Source organism: Thamnophis sirtalis, unplaced genomic scaffold (assembly GCF_051295495.1).
Source record: "Thamnophis sirtalis isolate CommonGarterSnake01/CBP01778 unplaced genomic scaffold, rThaSir2_p1.2 scaffold_2, whole genome shotgun sequence".
In the NCBI taxonomy this organism is placed as follows: Eukaryota; Metazoa; Chordata; class Lepidosauria; order Squamata; family Natricidae; genus Thamnophis; species Thamnophis sirtalis.
The window spans coordinates 125,763,223-125,779,771 of record NW_028261382.1 but is presented as its reverse complement, the minus strand read 5'-3'; the positions used below and the strand labels follow the sequence as shown (position 1 = coordinate 125,779,771).

Here is a 16,549-nt window from a genome sequence, read left to right as displayed (position 1 = left end):
AGAAATCTGTAATTAAGATAGTTGCAGAAAAGATAGAAACATGGTATATTTAAACTTTCTAGAACATGGGTGGCAGTCAGATGTTTCTGTACTACAATTACCAGAAACCCAGCCAACATTACCAATACAAGAAGTGGTGGGAGAAGTATAACAACATCTGGGAGGCCATACATTATTTAGACCTCTCCTAACTTCATATGCATCCCTTAAAGATAAGGAATTTCCCACATCTGTTTTAGGCTATGCATACTACCACACCAGGACACAAAAATCAAACATCATAGTCATAACCATAATGTTACAAGGTAATCAAAAGCCAGCATTGGAGAAAAATAAATACGAAATAGAGAAATAGACTTCTTCCTCTTGTATGGAGCCTTGCCTAGCAATTAAAGATTCCTCGTAACTTCAACTTAGGAGAGACGTATGTAGTCCCAGGAGGACAAAAAAGTTCATGACTTCAATGGCACTGAATGAAGATAACGTGTCATTGATGGTACCTCTGCCCAGATGTGGGACAGTGAACTAGGCTTTTCTATCAAAACCCCTAATTGTCATAGGGAGGAAATTTAGAATTTGTCAATGCAGTTATGAGATAAAATTGTGGGCTTGATGGGTGCCTCTCAAATGTAAAAAAGAGTTATTTCAGCTACCTAACAATTGTCAAAAGATATTTTCCAGCCCCTATTTGGCAAAGTTTGTAAGTTGTAAGTTTAATTTTATTTATAGGCCGCCCAATCCCGAAGGACTCCGGGCAGCTTACAGAAGGAAAGAGAAAGAAAATAAAAGAAAGTAAAAATAAAATAAGACAGATTAAAACGACACAGATACATTCATTTCAGTCGGGGCTGGACCTCAACAATGAGGTCAACAGCCCCAGGCCTGCCGGAATAGCCAGGTCTTGACATCTTTTCTGAAGGCCATGAGAGTGGGTGAGGTCCGGATTTCTGGGGGTAGTTCGTTCCAAAGGGTCGGGGCAGCCACAGAGAAGGCTCTCCTCCGGGGAGCCGCCAGCCGACATTGTCTGGCTGACGGCATCCGAAGGAGGCCAACCCTGTGGGATCTTACCGGCCGCTGGGAGGAATATGGCAGTAGGCGGTCTCGCAGGTATGCTGGTCCTAAGCCATGTAGGGCTTTAAAGGTAATAACCAACACCTTGAATTGCGTCCGGAGACCAATGGGTAGCCAGTGCAGCTCGCGGAGGATAGGTGTAACATGGGTGTGCTTAGGTACACCCAATTCTGGACTAGTTGCAGTCTCCGAACGCTTTTCAAGGGTAGCCCCATGTAGAGCGCGTTGCAGTAATCCAGCCTTGAGGTGACTAGGGCATGAGTGACAGTTTGGAGTGCCTCCCTATCCAAGTAGGGCCGCAATTGGTGCACCAGGCGAACAAAGCAAAATTGTCCTGATTATCTCTTGCTGCAAACATATTCTAGAAAGACATTGTCTATTTGCTTACTTTAGTACAACAAGAATTAGATGATAAATCCAATAAAATAATTATAGGTTAAGAAACATAAAAGTAAGTCTAATATAATAGAAATTAATGCTTAAGTGTGTTTGGTAAAACAAGGGGTGGATGGATGGTCAGTCAGGTCTGAGCGGATGCCAAGTGAACGTTGACAGAATGGTCAGTATGCAAGAAAGAAATATATTGAAGTGATTTGGTCAACAGAGAATGAATGAGGATTGAATTGTGGAACAAATGTATGAAAACAAAATATGAAAGAATGCACTGAAAGGAAGGAAAAGACTGTTCATGGTGTGAAATTGATGGCAACCTCACAAACAGAGATGTGAAAAGTTTAAAAAGACAAAAGACAAGGTTTCAAATAATATATGGATATAGTGGAGGCAAAGATTGTCGGCATACCTTAAAAATATGGAAAATTATGCATGGTATATAAAACTTATATTTAGGTAGATTTGATTTTCTTTCATCCTTTACTCACTATTTCTTATTCTTTTTTCTGCTCTCTAAAATATTAGAAACAGAAGTTAGAAAAAAGGAGATACAAAAAAGAGAAAATGAATGTGGAGAGCATTTGATGATAAAGATGTTATATGCTATTGTAATTGTATTGACATATACCGTGTTTCCCCAAAATTAAGACGGGTCTTATTTTCTTTTGACCCCCGAAATGGCCTTATTTTCAGGGTGGTCTTATCATTTTTGGGATGCAGAAGGCAGCACACATAATCACCTCATGGCTGCTGCTGTGTTGCAATATTTTCAGGGAGGACTTATTTTCAGGGGAGGGCTTATTTTACCTCATGCACTCAAAAGCTCGTTTGGGCTTATTATCCAGGGAGGACTTATTTTCAGGGAAACAGGGTAGTTATATTATTAATAATATTGTGATGAATATTATGACAAATATGTGGATTTTGATTGTCCAAAACCCAGATCCCACACTGTTTGGTGGAAATGGAAAGTAATATAAATAAAATAAATAAAACATGAAAAAAAAATCAGTCTTCCAAGTTAAGCTGACTATTTTTTTAAGGTAAGGTTATGCTTATAAACTTGCTGAGCAAGTGATTTTGCTGTGATGCTCCACTTCTTCTTTCTTTTGTCCTTAGGGCCGACCCTCAGGAGATGCCTTTATCCAAATGAAGTCTTCAGATCGAGCCTTCTTGGCAGCTCAGAAGTGCCATAAAAAAACCATGAAGGACAGATATGTGGAAGTCTTTCAATGTTCTGCTGAGGAGATGAACTTTGTATTAATGGGGGGCACTTTAAATCGAAATGGCTTATCCCCACCACCATGTAAGTTACCATGTAAGTCTTGCTTGGGTCTTGGTGCTATTGGTATGCTGGTAGGTGCTGGAGCTCCTTCTCTTGACTCTTATGCCCCTCTCTTGGAAAAGTTCATCTGGGGATCTAGAAGGCAAACTTTCCCCCTTGAAATCAGTTGCAGACTTGGATGGTGGTTCTCCTTTGGGTTGTGGACTACTGTGATTCACGAAGGAATTGTCTTCCCTAATCTTGCTTTTCTGCTGACATGCACACTTTTTTTTCCCATTCCTAATTTGCACTGGGCAGGTGTCGATGATTTTTTAGAATAAACTATTTGCAGCTTAGCTACTTAAGTTCACTGCTGGTTATAAATAGCATAATTTAGCTCCTTGTACTGGTGGAAACTGAGATCCCCCGGAACTGAACAACAGACTATAACTGAGCTGTTTTAAAAAAGGTAAACTTGAAACCAGATCAGAAAAATAACAACCACGAAGGCATAGTTTGTCCTGCCTAGTTATTCTGCTTCTTATAAGGAATTGCTCTCCACATGTTGCTGTCATTGTAATAAAAGGGCTATGATTGGCAGCACAGACATGGGTCTTACATGGTTATTTTTTCAGAAGCATTATAGTGGGAGAAAAAAAATCCTACTTTTTCCCAGGTCTAGTTTGTCTCTCCCCTGAAAAATAAAGAGTTTTGCAGTGTGTCACTAATGTAACATGTAGTTTGACCTTTCAATGGCATTTAAAAAATAGAACAGATTTACGGAAAATAAATTTGTCACTAGATAATAGTCCTTGATAGTATCTATGCACCTTCTAAATTTGGAATTGATTTTTTTTTTCCTGGATGCTAACTGGGGACCAACAAAGAACAGTAAACTAATGTTGTTCACAAGTTCTGCTTCTGAACTTCCTAAAACATTTGGCTGACATGAAATGTTAGATTAAATATATATTTTGAACAAATCTTACAGAATCCATACACTTCTGAAAGCGCATTGATATTCTAACCTACAACATTTTATTCAAGTGGGTTATGTTACACCTATAATGTAACTTAAAATCACACACAAATCATGTATCTTAATGAATGAAAGTGCCTAGAGTTTTTAACAGAAAAAGTGAAGCATGCCACATGCAAATGTTTAGAGCAAGGTTCCGTTTTTAATCATTAACTCTTTGTCTAAAATGTTCAGTGTGGTTCAGTAATTCCTTTCAAAAGGAAGAAAAACATTCATCATGTGTCACCTAGTCAAGCTTTCCTTAAAAATGCAAGTATAAGACAAAACAGATTGGAATTGAAGAAAAATCCACATAAATTAATCTCATGAGTTGCAGATATGTTCAAGAATGCTGCCCAAATTTTAGCTAGTGTGCTATCATCTGTTTGCAGGGAATATTTTGACTGATGGTTCCTGTGTCTTGTCCTATTCTTAGGTATTTCTCCACCTTCATATTCTTTTCCAACACCCACTGCAATAATTCCAACAGAAGCAGCCCTCTACCAGCCATCCCTATTCCTCAATCCACGAACCCTCCAGCCATCCACAGCATACTATCCAGCCGGCACTCAGCTCTTCATGAACTACACCACCTATTACCCTAGGTAATTCCTCATCAAGGCAAGGCAATGATGAACAGGACAAGAATCCGATGCTTACCGCTAATAAGAGTGCCTTGCAATAATTTGCCAGTGGGGTTGGACCTTGGATGAAGCAGATTATCTAGATCCCTTTCAGTCTGGATTCAGGCCTGGTTACTCCACCGAAACCGCTTTGGTCGCGCTGATTGATGATCTCTGGCAGGCCAGGGATGGAGGACACTCCTCTATCCTTGTGCTCCTTGACCTCTCAGCGGCCTTTGATACCATCGACCATGGTATCCTTCTGCGACGGCTGGAAGAGGTGGGAGTGGGAGGCACCGTTTTACGGTGGTTCTCCTCTTACCTCTCTGACAGGTCGCAGTCGGTGTTGGTTGGAGGACAAAGGTCGACCCCTAGGCCCCTTAAATATGGGGTGCCGCAGGGCTCGGTCTTGTCCCCCCTCCTATTTAACATCTACATGAAGCCACTGGGTGAGATCATTCATCGGGATGGGATCAAATACCATCAATATGCGGATGATACCCATTTGTATCTCTCCGCCCCGTGCCAACTCAGTGTAGCGGTGGAAGTGATGTGCCAGTGCCTGGAAGCTGTCAGGGTCTGGATGGGGGTGAACAAACTCGCACTCAATCCTGACAAGACCGAGTGGCTATGGATGTTGCCTCCCAAGGACAGTCCAGTTAGTCCATCCTTATGCCTGGGGGGTGAAAATCTACTCCCCTCAGAGAGGGTCCGCAACTTGGGAGTCCTCCTGGACCCGCAGCTGACGTTAGAACATCACCTGTCGGCTGTGACCAGGGGGGCCTTTGCCCAGGTTCACCTGGTGCACCAGTTGCGGCCCTATTTGGATCGGGAGGCATTCCACGCGGTCACTCACGCCCTCGTCACCTCAAGGCTTGACTACTGTAATGCGCTCTACATCGGGCTGCCCCTGAAAAGTGTTCAGAGACTACAACTAGTCCAGAATGCAGCCGTGCGAGCGATATTGGGTGTACCAAGGTACACCCACATTACACCTATCCTCCGCAAGCTGCACTGGCTCCCTGTTGGTCTCCGAGCACAATTCAAGGTGCTGGTCATTACCTTTAAAGCCCTACATGGCCTAGGACCCGGATATCTGCGAGACCGTCTTCTGCCACACACCTCCCAACGACCGATAAGATCGCACAGGGTGGGCCTTCTCCGGGTGCCGTCAGCCAGGCAATGTCGGCTGGCAACCATCCAGGGGAGGGCCTTCTCTGTAGCCGCTCCGACCCTATGGAATGAACTGCTCCCAGAGATCCGGACCCTACCCACTCTCATAGCCTTCCGAAAGGCTATTAAGACCTGGCTATTCCGGCAGGCCCCGGGCTGTTGACCTCATGACTGAGGTCCAGCCCCGATTAGACTGGGTGTATGTTGTGGGTTTTTTTATCTATGTTTCTTTGTTTTTAACTTTTCTATTTTTTAAATGTATTTGTTATAAGCCGCCCGGAGTCCTTCAGGATTGGGCAGCCTATAAATTCATTTAAATCTAATCTAAAAGTATCAAAAGTATCAGATAACTGGTGGATAGACTCATTCTTTTATGTTTTCCGAGTTGGTAAAGAAGCCTTCTCAAAATGTTACCATGCAGGGGGCCCTAATTTGCTCTTTCTTTTTTGCAAGGAGTCTGATTTTTGCCAATTTCCCCCCTTTGTCTGCAGCTCAATGTGGGCTTTTGGGGGTACCACTCCTAAAGGGCAAACTCACAGATGCACATTTTCATGCAGAGGGAAAAGGGATCATGGCCTGTGTGTGTGAAGTAGATCACAGAAGGCTTTCTCCATGGAATTATTCTCTGGTTCCGAACAATAAATTAGCATGAAATTAAAGGAAAGAAGATCAGCTGGATTTGCAAATTACTGTGGAGCTGAAATGTTATAATATTTATTTGGACTAATCCAATCGTAGGCCTATTCAGTAACAGTATTTGAAACAAACCATGGTTAAACATGGTATAAATTCAATAATTGATTCTAAGGCAGGAAATGATATATTACAATGACTTAGTTTGTTACCTAGGTCAGAGACAAGCCATAATCACAACTTTATAAACCACAGTGCCTGGCTACACATAACACATTAGGGATTACTGTCCACATTCAGTAAGTCTGTTTTTGGAGAAGATCTAATACAGGATGATGGTTCCATTTTCAGTTAGTTGGAAACTTGCATCAGGTCTAGCTGTTTGTCACTGCATGGTGTCCGCCTAATGCTAGTCCCATTAATCTGGTTGTGCTGAAGAATCATCCAAGATTTTGAGAGAACACGGTAGGGACAGAGGGAATACATTCCAGAGAACACAGCAGGTTGTAGGAAAAAGAAATTCACAAAAAGCCAGGAAAATTCAAAGACTGAAGAATTGTATAGCAATGAAGAAAAGGAGGATGACATAACAGGAGAAGGACATCCAAGAAGTCCTAAACCCAGAATCATTGGTGAGGGAGTGTGTGCTTAACCTGGAGACAATGAACAGACAAGGCTGAGGTGGGGGAAAAGGGGGTGAATAAAGAACAAATTTGAAGGTTTTTAGAAGATCCCCAAGTATCTTATAAAAACTGACCTTAATGGCCCAGCATTATGTGGAAATGTGGCCATCTAACTAACCTTTCTTGAGCATTGCATGCTCATGGAATACTTTTATTCAAATGCACATAATATAAAGAGAAATAGCATAGCAATGATCAATTTGTGACTAGTGGGTAGCTTTTCTGGAATCTGAAATATGTGTTTCAGACAATTGTCTGCATTCAACAGACAATCCTTCAATTGCAACATCACCCCCGGTCAGTTATTTTTTACCTCATATTATTGCACAACAGACAAGACATTGAATTGTTCCTTTTGCAATCACGGTTCAATTTTGACTTTACAGCATGCAGCAGAGAATGGATCTCTACAGCCAGATGGGTCGGCCAGGTCACTGCCCAAAGAATGGATACCTCTTTAAAGGTCCAAACAGTTAAATTTTCTGGAAAAAGTAAGTCTGCATACTTTTTTTTTTCCTGCCAATTTTTTTCTAAAACCTCCTAATAGTTTTTCTGGATGTAGATTTCTCACCCTTCTCCCATCCATTCCCAGCATTCTCCTGACTCTCAAAATCTGTCCTTCTTTACTTCCCACCTCACTTCCCAGTGTCATTGTGGTTACTGGCCAAGGATTGGCTGCTCCATGTTGTCCTTTTGGGATGGTGAGATCATGGAGCAAATGGGTAATAACTGCATCCACAGGCACCTTCAGATTAGGAAGTCCCAAAATAATCCTTGTGGACCGCCATCACATAAAGGTTTCAATTCAGGCCTTCCAGATAAAAATAAACTTTTCCAGGGGTTTGTTCTGTTTCTGAACACAGAGGTTCCATGTTTAAATTGGCTAAGGGCAAATAGCATTCCTGTCCGCACTTTCAAATAAATGTGTTTAGGATCCTCAAGTGTTGATTTTATTTGACAGAAGATGATGTTATAATATCTTTACCATTGGCTGTAGTTTAGTCCTTAGTGGGCATAAGGTCCCACATATGTCAAAATTCAGCATCTGACTTCCTGTTCTAGCCAGCCAGATGTCTTTGGGAAGGCTACAAGTAGGGCAGGTGTGAAGTCAACTTACCTTTGCTACTGGTTCGGGAGCAATGTGAGCGTGCTCACACGCACCACCTCCACGCATGCGCAGGACCTTCCACATATGCCCAGAGTGTCAAAATGGGATGAGCCTGCTACCGAGCATGCCTGCAAAGGGAAGTAGAACGGGGCGGTAGGGGGAGAGAATCCACTGTGCCAAGCAATTTAGATTAGCTAGAAAGCAGGAAATCTGACAATTCTAGCTAATATAAATCGTGTGTCACAACTGATCGTTGGAAATACCGATTTGCCAAAACCAGTAGCATTTTTTACTATTCAGGCAAACCGGTAGCATTTCACCCCTGAAGTAGGGCCACCTGCCCTCACAGATATGTTCCCTCTGATCCTGGAAATTACCAACAGGCAAGAAAAAGTGGACGAGATAGGCAAAAAAGACTAAGCTATGATTATATCCACCAGTGATGACATTTTCCAATGAGATCCTCATCTGGGTTGCATTTATTTATTTAATTTATGTGCCATTTCTTGGGGTTCAAAGTGACTCTGGAAACCACAATCTTCATCCAACCGTCAGGAGCCTGAGCGGGTAAAACTAACCTTGTTCAGAAGACATCCAAGTTATGACTATTTAAGTGTAGTGCAGTGCATTGTTAATTGTGACCGAGGAGAAATTCCTTAATCCACAGTTTATATCCATGTTTTGGTATATCTACATTTAAATCAGTGATAGCTGTCTGTCCAGACCAAGACAGGTGGAGGCATACGGATGTAGAGTTGTGATCATGTGATCCCCTTTTGCGACCTTCTGATGAGCAAAATCAATGTGGAAGCCAGATTCACTTAACAATTATGTTACTAACTTTACAACTGCAATTATTCGCTTAACAACTGTGGCAAGAAAGGTTGTAAAATGGGGCAAAATTCATTTAATAAATGTCTCATTTAGCAACAGAAATGTTGGGCTCAGTTGTGGTCATAAGTCAAGGACCACCTGTACTTGCACAAGGAGAAAGAGTTCAGAGTGGGTCATGAGCTGGTAGGTTATAAGTAAGTCAAAGAATAGAATAGAATAGAATAGAATTCTTTATTGGCCAAGTGTGATTGGACACACAAGGAGTTTCTCTTTGGTGTATATCCGTGATGGCATAGATGACACACAGAGCCATTTGTCAGGGCACATGAGGCTTGCCCTGTCAGTTGGCCAGCGTGCATGCTGGCCAGCCGACTTCGGCCTTCTTTTGAGGCCATTTTTCACCCTACGGAGACTTCAGGAGCTTCCCTAAAGTCTCCCCGAAAAACTGGCCCTACAGGCAAACCAGAAGTTCGGGAACAGACTTCTGGTTTACTCATAGGGCCTGTTTTAGCTTTCCGGAGCCTTCAGCGGAAAACGACCCTACGAGCAAACTGGAAGTCACTTCTGGGTTGTTCGTAGGGATGGTTTTAGCCCTCCAGAGCCTTCAGGGAAGCCTCCTGGAGGACCCTGAAGGCTACGGAGAACTAATATCAACCCTACGAGCAGCCCAGAAGTGACTTCCATTTTGCTCATAGGGTCGTTTTTCCCTGAAAGCTCCGGAAGGCTAAAACAGGCCCTACGAGTAAACCAGAAGTCTGTTCCCGAACTTTCGGTTTACCTGTAGGGCCGGTTTTTCATGCTCCGGAGCCTTCAGAGAAGCTCCTGAAGCCTCCGGAAGAGGCTGTTTTCTCCCTCCCCAGGCTCCTCTAAAGCCTCTGGAGCCTGGCGAGGGCGAAAAAAGCAGGCCAAAAATGGGGGGGGGTGAAGTGCTGGTTGTGTGTGCATGCGTGCTGTGGTCATGCACATAGCATTATGGGCGTGGCATGTCCACGCCCCACCCCCTACGCTCCCCCCGCTTTTGGCATGCAAGCCAAAAATGGTTTACCATCACTGATATATATGCTCTCAGTGTACATAAGGAGAATAAAATACATTCATCAAGAATAAAAAGATGCACCACTTAGTTACAGTCAAGATTACTAAAAAGCTATCAAATCATATTAGGAAACAATTAAAAACAATATAAATATATATACATCAGTGGTGGGTTTCTGCCGGTTCGGACCGGCTCGGGAGAACCGGATGGTGAAATTTACCAATCCGGTGAGAGGAGGTTCGACCGGTGGACCCAGAAGTAACTTCCGAAACGCCTGCCCCAGCCCCATCGCTCGCTCGCTCACCCCAGCCCATTCGGAAGCAGCTCCATCGCTCACTCCCCCAACCCATCCGCACTATCCTACCCCAATTTGGTGTCAAGTCCCATACCTGGGAGTGGAGGTGGTGAATGGGGAAGAATGGAGAGGTCCAGCGGCACAATCTACCAGACAGCAGCGGCAAGCTCAGGAGTTTTTTCCTGGATTCCTCTCTGTCCTGCCTCCTCCAATCTCCCACAGTTCTTTCCCCAGCATGTGATAGCTTTCTACTGAATTCCCCTCTGTACTGCCTTCTCAAATCTCCCAAAGCTCTTTCCCCAGAATGTGATAGCTTTCTACTGGATTCCCCTCTGTCCTGCCTTCTCAGATCTCCCTAATTTCGGCCCTTAATCCTCCACTTGTTTATTTTTGGAAGGTTTTCCCCTCTCTTCCCCCCCCCCCTCCATAGGAGTCCCAAACATTTTGCCACATGGCTTGGGGGGGGGGTCATGTGACTGAGTGTGCATGAGTGATTTCAAGTTGTCCATACCCTCCTGGTCACATGACTGCCAAGCCACGCTCACAAAATAGGCCACACCCACAGAATAGGTTCTAAAAATTTTGAAATCCACCACTGATATACATATATATAATATAAAAATATAAAAAAGATACAAGTAACATGATTATAGTTATTAGTTGATAGAGAGAGATACTAATAAGGAAGAGAAGAAGAATAGTAATACAGTCTTAATAAATTATTTGACAGTGTTGTGAGAATTAATTATTAAGTAGAGTGATGGCATTCGGGGGAAAATGTCCTTGTGTCTAGTTCTTCTGGTGTGCAGTGCCCTATAGTGTCATTTTGAGGGAAGGATTTGAAACAATTTATGTCCAGGATGTGAGGGGTCTGTAGATATTTTCACAGTCCTCTTTTTGACTCTTGCAGTATACGGGTCCTCAATGGAAGGCAGGTTGGTAGCAATTGTTTTTTCTGCAGTTCTAATTATCCGTTGAAGTCTATGTTTGTCTTGTTTGGTTGCAGAGTCAAACCAAACAGTTATGGTCCTCAACTTACAACCACAATTGGGGGTCAGAATTTCTGTTGCTAAGCAAGGCTATTGTTAAGTGAGCCGCCTCCAATTTTATAACTTTTTTTCCAGTTGCTGAGTGAATCAGTGTAGTTGTTAAGTGAAGCGTGCAGACATTAAGCAAATATTTGTAGGTTAAGGCTTATATGTATGTAACCATACGAATTACATGATCCAGTCCTTTTGTATTTGTTATAGGCTCCAGTTCACATCCTATACAACTTCACTGAACAAAATGGAAATCCCGCTGAGCAGGCTCCAAATTCTACATGGCTCCACCATCTTGGATATCTGTTGATATCAGGAAATTGTGTGGTTTTTTTTTTTTAATGTTACCCCAGAAATAGCATACATGTCACCCCAGAAATAATCTTTCTCCATCTCTCATTCTATACTTGCCACTGAAAGCCTTGGGGACCACGTAAAAGCACTACCGGAAATCACAGCTGCCAAATTCACAAGGGAAGAATATTTGTAGCTATCTATATCCAAACATTACATTTATCTGTGATCACTAAAAGTATCCTACCAAAGTTAAGGCACTCCTAACATTTGTTGATACAACACATCATGGCAAACCAACTTTTCTAGTTTCATGCACATTTTAAAAATAAAATAAAAAGGTCTGAAGACCTTCAGATTTATGCCATTGGTGGGGTTGTTTCTGTGTGAATGTTGCATTTGTATTTGTGTGTATATATGCCGATGTATGTGTACTTGGGTGTGTAAACACCTTGATTCGTGTATATTTATTTGTTTAACAATATTTTTCAGGCTCTAGGCAGGTTTACTTGTCAGTGTAAAATGCAGTATGGGGTGAGGAGGGGAGAGTATGTTGTATCATTTTGTAAAATATAGCTTATAAATATATAAATATATATAATAATGTAATGCTCTAAAATTTGTATATTGCACATGACTACTGTATATTTAAATTCCTCTAGTCAGATAATGTAACAGAGGAGAAGTTATTAATGGTGTACAAATCTTTAAACAATTCTACTCTTTCCAGAAGCCAATATATAACTTATAAATATTAGTATTAATTAAACTTGGACAGTTAGAAAGTTTCTCCCCACAATTGTCTTTCCTATGGAGAAAGGAATTAAAATGTGTGCAGTAAAATGTATAGATCACAACACTGTAAGGGGCTGGGATATGGAAATTCTCATTTTAATGTTTTACATCATTTTTTCTGCTGGTATCCCTGATGAATTATCAAAATCACACAGTTTTTATATCAAAAGCATACAGGGGCTATGTCACTGTTGTAAAAATAGATTGGAATTGTTCTTGCTGGATTCTGTTCAGACCTAATGAATGAATGTTATGCTCTTTGACTCACATTACAGTTTTGTCTTCCACAAATATTAAACTCTTTTAAATCAGTTTACTGAATTATTGAATTCTGTACATGGGCAGGTAGGGTGGGTAAATAAACAGTTGGTCTTTCAAGTTGGGTTTTTTCCTCTCCCAAAATCTATGTTGGACCTGTTTTAAGAAAGACTGAGAACTGTATCCCTTTCCCCCCTCACAACCTATCCATCAACTAACGATTCAAAATTATGACTCTTCAAAATTCTATAAGACACTTTTTATTTCCTTAACTGCCATCCTTATCATCTAGGTCGGTGTTTCTCAACCTTGGCAACTTTAAGTCCTGTGGACTTCAACTCCCAGAATTCCCTAGCCAGCTGCTTAAGAGCCGAGGTGGTGCAGTGGTTAAATGCAGCACTGCAGGCTACTTCAGCTGACTGCAGTTCTGCAGTTCGGCTGTTCAAATCTCACCGGCTCAGAGTTGACTCAGCCTTACATCCTTCCGAGGTGGGTAAAATGAGGACCCGGATTGTTGTTGGGGGCAATATGCTGACTCTGTAAACCGCTTAGAGAGGGCTGAAAGCCCTATGAAGCAGTATATAAGTCTACCTGCTATTGCTACTGCTATTAAAGTTGCCAGGGTTGAGAAACACTGATCTAGGTGGCAGCATCAAACTGACCTTGGCTGATCTCAGAAAGTGAAATACAGTTAAGACTATCCCAAGTGTGATTTTTTTCAACTGGACTTTCTGGTTTTTCTTTTGTTTCGCTTCTCATCCAAGAAGCTTCTTCAGATCTTTGGTTAAGACTACGATAGTTAGTACTTGGACAGGAAGCCACCAGAGGGAATCCCAAGAATGCACAAATAAGGTACAGCAGTCAACCCCTCATGCATTGCTGCTGATGTATCTGTGGTCATCAGGAATAGAGTCCAGATCCACACCTTTTCCATTTTCACCAGTCCAACTGATTTACTGGGTTCCACAATATCTTTTATTGCATCAGCTTTAGGAACATTTAAAATTTTAATCTAGAGAGGGGAGCTTTTTTCATTAGGAATAGGTCGCAACATCCATTTTCCCTATGAGCAAAGATACTCTTTGCCAAAGAGACGGGCATGGATTCTTGCTCACTGCTGGGATAACGGACATTAATTCTGGGCCATTCCAGAAGAGGGAGCTCAAAATCAAAATCCCTAACCTGTCCCTCATCTGATCTCAGCCTTTCCTTCATAACTTCTGTAGGAAGTTAAAACCCACACCTCTCCTAGAAAAATGAAATATCCTGGGAAATGTTGAAAAAGGCAGAATATTATATTTCCCTGTATAAGAAATGGACAAACATGTTTTAGGCAGGAAACAGACTCACTCTTAATAGCTCCCACCTTTGTCATTGGGCCATTAAAAAGCCAAAGCCAGTCTATTCTACATAATGATCTCCTCCTTCAGCTCCAGGGAGATGGGATTAAGGCATGATAGTATTAGCCCTTTGCCCATCTCACCACAGGGCATCTGGGAAGAAGCAATGGTCAACCAAACTTGGACTCAAAGCACAACCTACAGACTTGCCCCCGCATGGTCCCATGGGAGTCTGACAGCCAATCAAAATACAAGCTCAGGATCGAAGGCCAGAGAGGGCATAAAACCAGGGACTTTCAGCATCTCGCTCTCTTCTTCACCCAACATCTTGAAACATGTGATTCCCCTTTTCTGTTCAGGAGCTCAAACCATGTGATCCTGTCCACCATTAAACCATCTTTCCAAGCAGCCTCCATGTTTCCAGTGTCTTTTTCCCCACTTGGAACTGAACCCATATGGGCATTTCTTCCAACACTTCTAGACCAGATCCTCAATAACAGTGAATTGTTTCTGCCTCTGCTCCTTTCCCCCAATAGAATTCAGATCAGTTCCTCTTGCTTACATTGATAAGAATGTATGCCCTATGTATGGAAATTGTACTACATACAACTTAGCATGTTGAGATAAAGGCACAGCTCTGAGAAAAATGACAAACACACCGAGAAAGCCTCAAAATTGTAAGAAAACCATGTAAATGTATGCTATTACTTGGAAAAGGATTAGCGGAGGAACTCTTATTTGGGAAGGGGGTGCCTTGATATGAGTTAACAGAAGAAAGGAAGGACTGGGTGAAATTCTCTGGACATCAGTACTGTTTTATTTTCTCTTAGCTCCAGGTAAGTTGCCTTTGTTGCAGGAAACACTCAATAGTGATCCCATAAACACATTTGTATTCAGAGGATTCAGGCAGCCAGAAGATGGCGTGCTTAGCATTCAGCTTAGATCTAATTCCTCTGCTGCTTTGTTCCAATTTCTTTGGCTCTGTTTGTAGGCTAGCTTTATCAATCAGTTACCTAGCCTAAAGGCTGTTTTTATTAAGCTGTATTTCCATACTGGCTGCAAAAGAAGGGACATTGTTTTCCCCAACCTAATGAGATAGATAGATAGATAGATAGATAGATAGATAGATAGATAGATAGATAGATAGATAGATAGATAGATAGATAGATAGATGATAGATTAGATAGATGATAGATAGATAGATAGATAGATAGATGATAGATAGATAGATGATAGATAGATAGATAGATAGATAGATAGATAGATAGATAGATAGATAGATAGATAGATAGATAGATAGATGATAGATAGATAGATAGATAGATATGGAAGAATTTAGTTGCGTTATATAGAAAGCCATCAATGGAATAAAGAGCAATTTGGCTTTGTGGGAAAGACTAATTGAAATTGTTCAGTTCTACAGCAGAGTTTTGGCAATATAATGTCTTTTTAGAACAAAAGCAGTAATTCTTGCAGTATGTGTGCTGCAAGTATACTTTCAAATCCTTCCTGTCCTCTGCATTTAAAATGCCATGCTGGTTGTGCACATCAGATTGAAAGCATCTTAAGAGCTGGGGCCTTTTGATAAATATTAATGATCTGAAGCCACGCATACAGGAAAATGATGTACTCTTAAGATGCTCTGGAGTTGAAAATTGTCAGTACTATTATGGTTTTCTCCTGCAAATAATAAATGATTCAACAACTGTATGGTTACCATGGGGATAGCTTCTCATTGAGCCTAAAATTACCAAGGTGCTGACAAGCCACTATTTTTAGTACCACAGATGTGCCTCTTTAAAAACAGAAGAGTGATACGACTGTGCCAATGTGTATGGATGTATGCATCTGTGAGAAAAACATGAACTAATTTTCAGAATTGCATTATGATTATGATTATTGTTGTTGTTGTTGCGTGGTTAATCTTTGGTGAGATTCACAGCCTTTGGGGCTGGCTGGTAGCTCAACAGCTCGAGTCCTAACCAAGGACCTAGGATCTGTTAACGTAACATCGAAGGATATAAGCTGTTCCAAGTAGAGTGGTTTTTTGTAGAATCAGAATGTTCAAATCTGATAAATTTAAAATTTCCAAATAGCGAGGTAGCCCTTTGGGTATTGCTCCAAGGGCTCCAATTACAATCGGGACAACAAACTATTTCTTTTTCCAATTTGCAAGTCCCAGTACTTTGTGATTTTTTCTTGCTGTTTATCTTCAATTCGTGCATCTCCAGGTATTGCAATGTCAATGAACCATACTTTTTTATTTTAACTATTGTTATGTCAGGTGTGTTGTGGGCCAAATGCCTGTCAGTCTAGATTCTGAAGTCCCACAAGATTTAGACTTTCTCATTCTCTAAAACCTTCTCAACCTGATGGTCCCAGTGATTTTTGCTGTACTCAAATCCAAACTTTTGGCACAATTTCCAGTGAATGATCTTAGCAATGTGGTCATGGCGTTGTGAGATTATTGTTGTTGTTGTTGTTGTTGTTGTTATTGTTGTATTATATTATTATTATTATTATTATTATTATTATTATTACTGTTGTTATTTATAGAGCAATGTCCATGTACATGCTATTTTAGAGAAACTTGTATACACTTTTTCTTAAATCTTCATTTTGAAGATTCATTTATAATGTAAAAATATAATCCAGAAAATCAAGGAGAAGACAAGGAAGAGTGTCAGTAAG

The 16,549-nt window shown here is 41.3% G+C and overlaps 1 protein-coding gene across 2 annotated transcripts in view; it reads left to right on the top strand.

Annotated features, from left to right (window-relative positions):
* ESRP1 (epithelial splicing regulatory protein 1) overlaps positions 1 to 12,573 on the top strand; it is a 39,617-nt gene extending 27,044 nt beyond the window's left edge. The window contains exons 12-15 of one of the 2 annotated variants that reach the window (XM_087706850.1): positions 2,584 to 2,770; positions 4,183 to 4,351; positions 7,245 to 7,349; positions 11,382 to 12,573. In XM_087706850.1, the coding sequence (XP_087562976.1) occupies positions 2,584 to 2,770; positions 4,183 to 4,351; positions 7,245 to 7,335 (447 nt within the window). In that variant the 3' untranslated portion in view covers positions 7,336 to 7,349; positions 11,382 to 12,573. Of the gene's footprint in view, positions 1 to 2,583; positions 2,783 to 4,182; positions 4,352 to 7,244; positions 7,350 to 11,381 lie in introns of both variants that reach the window. The other variant, XM_087706849.1, reaches the window with a different exon arrangement.
* Positions 12,574 to 16,549: the final 3,976 nt, after the last annotated feature.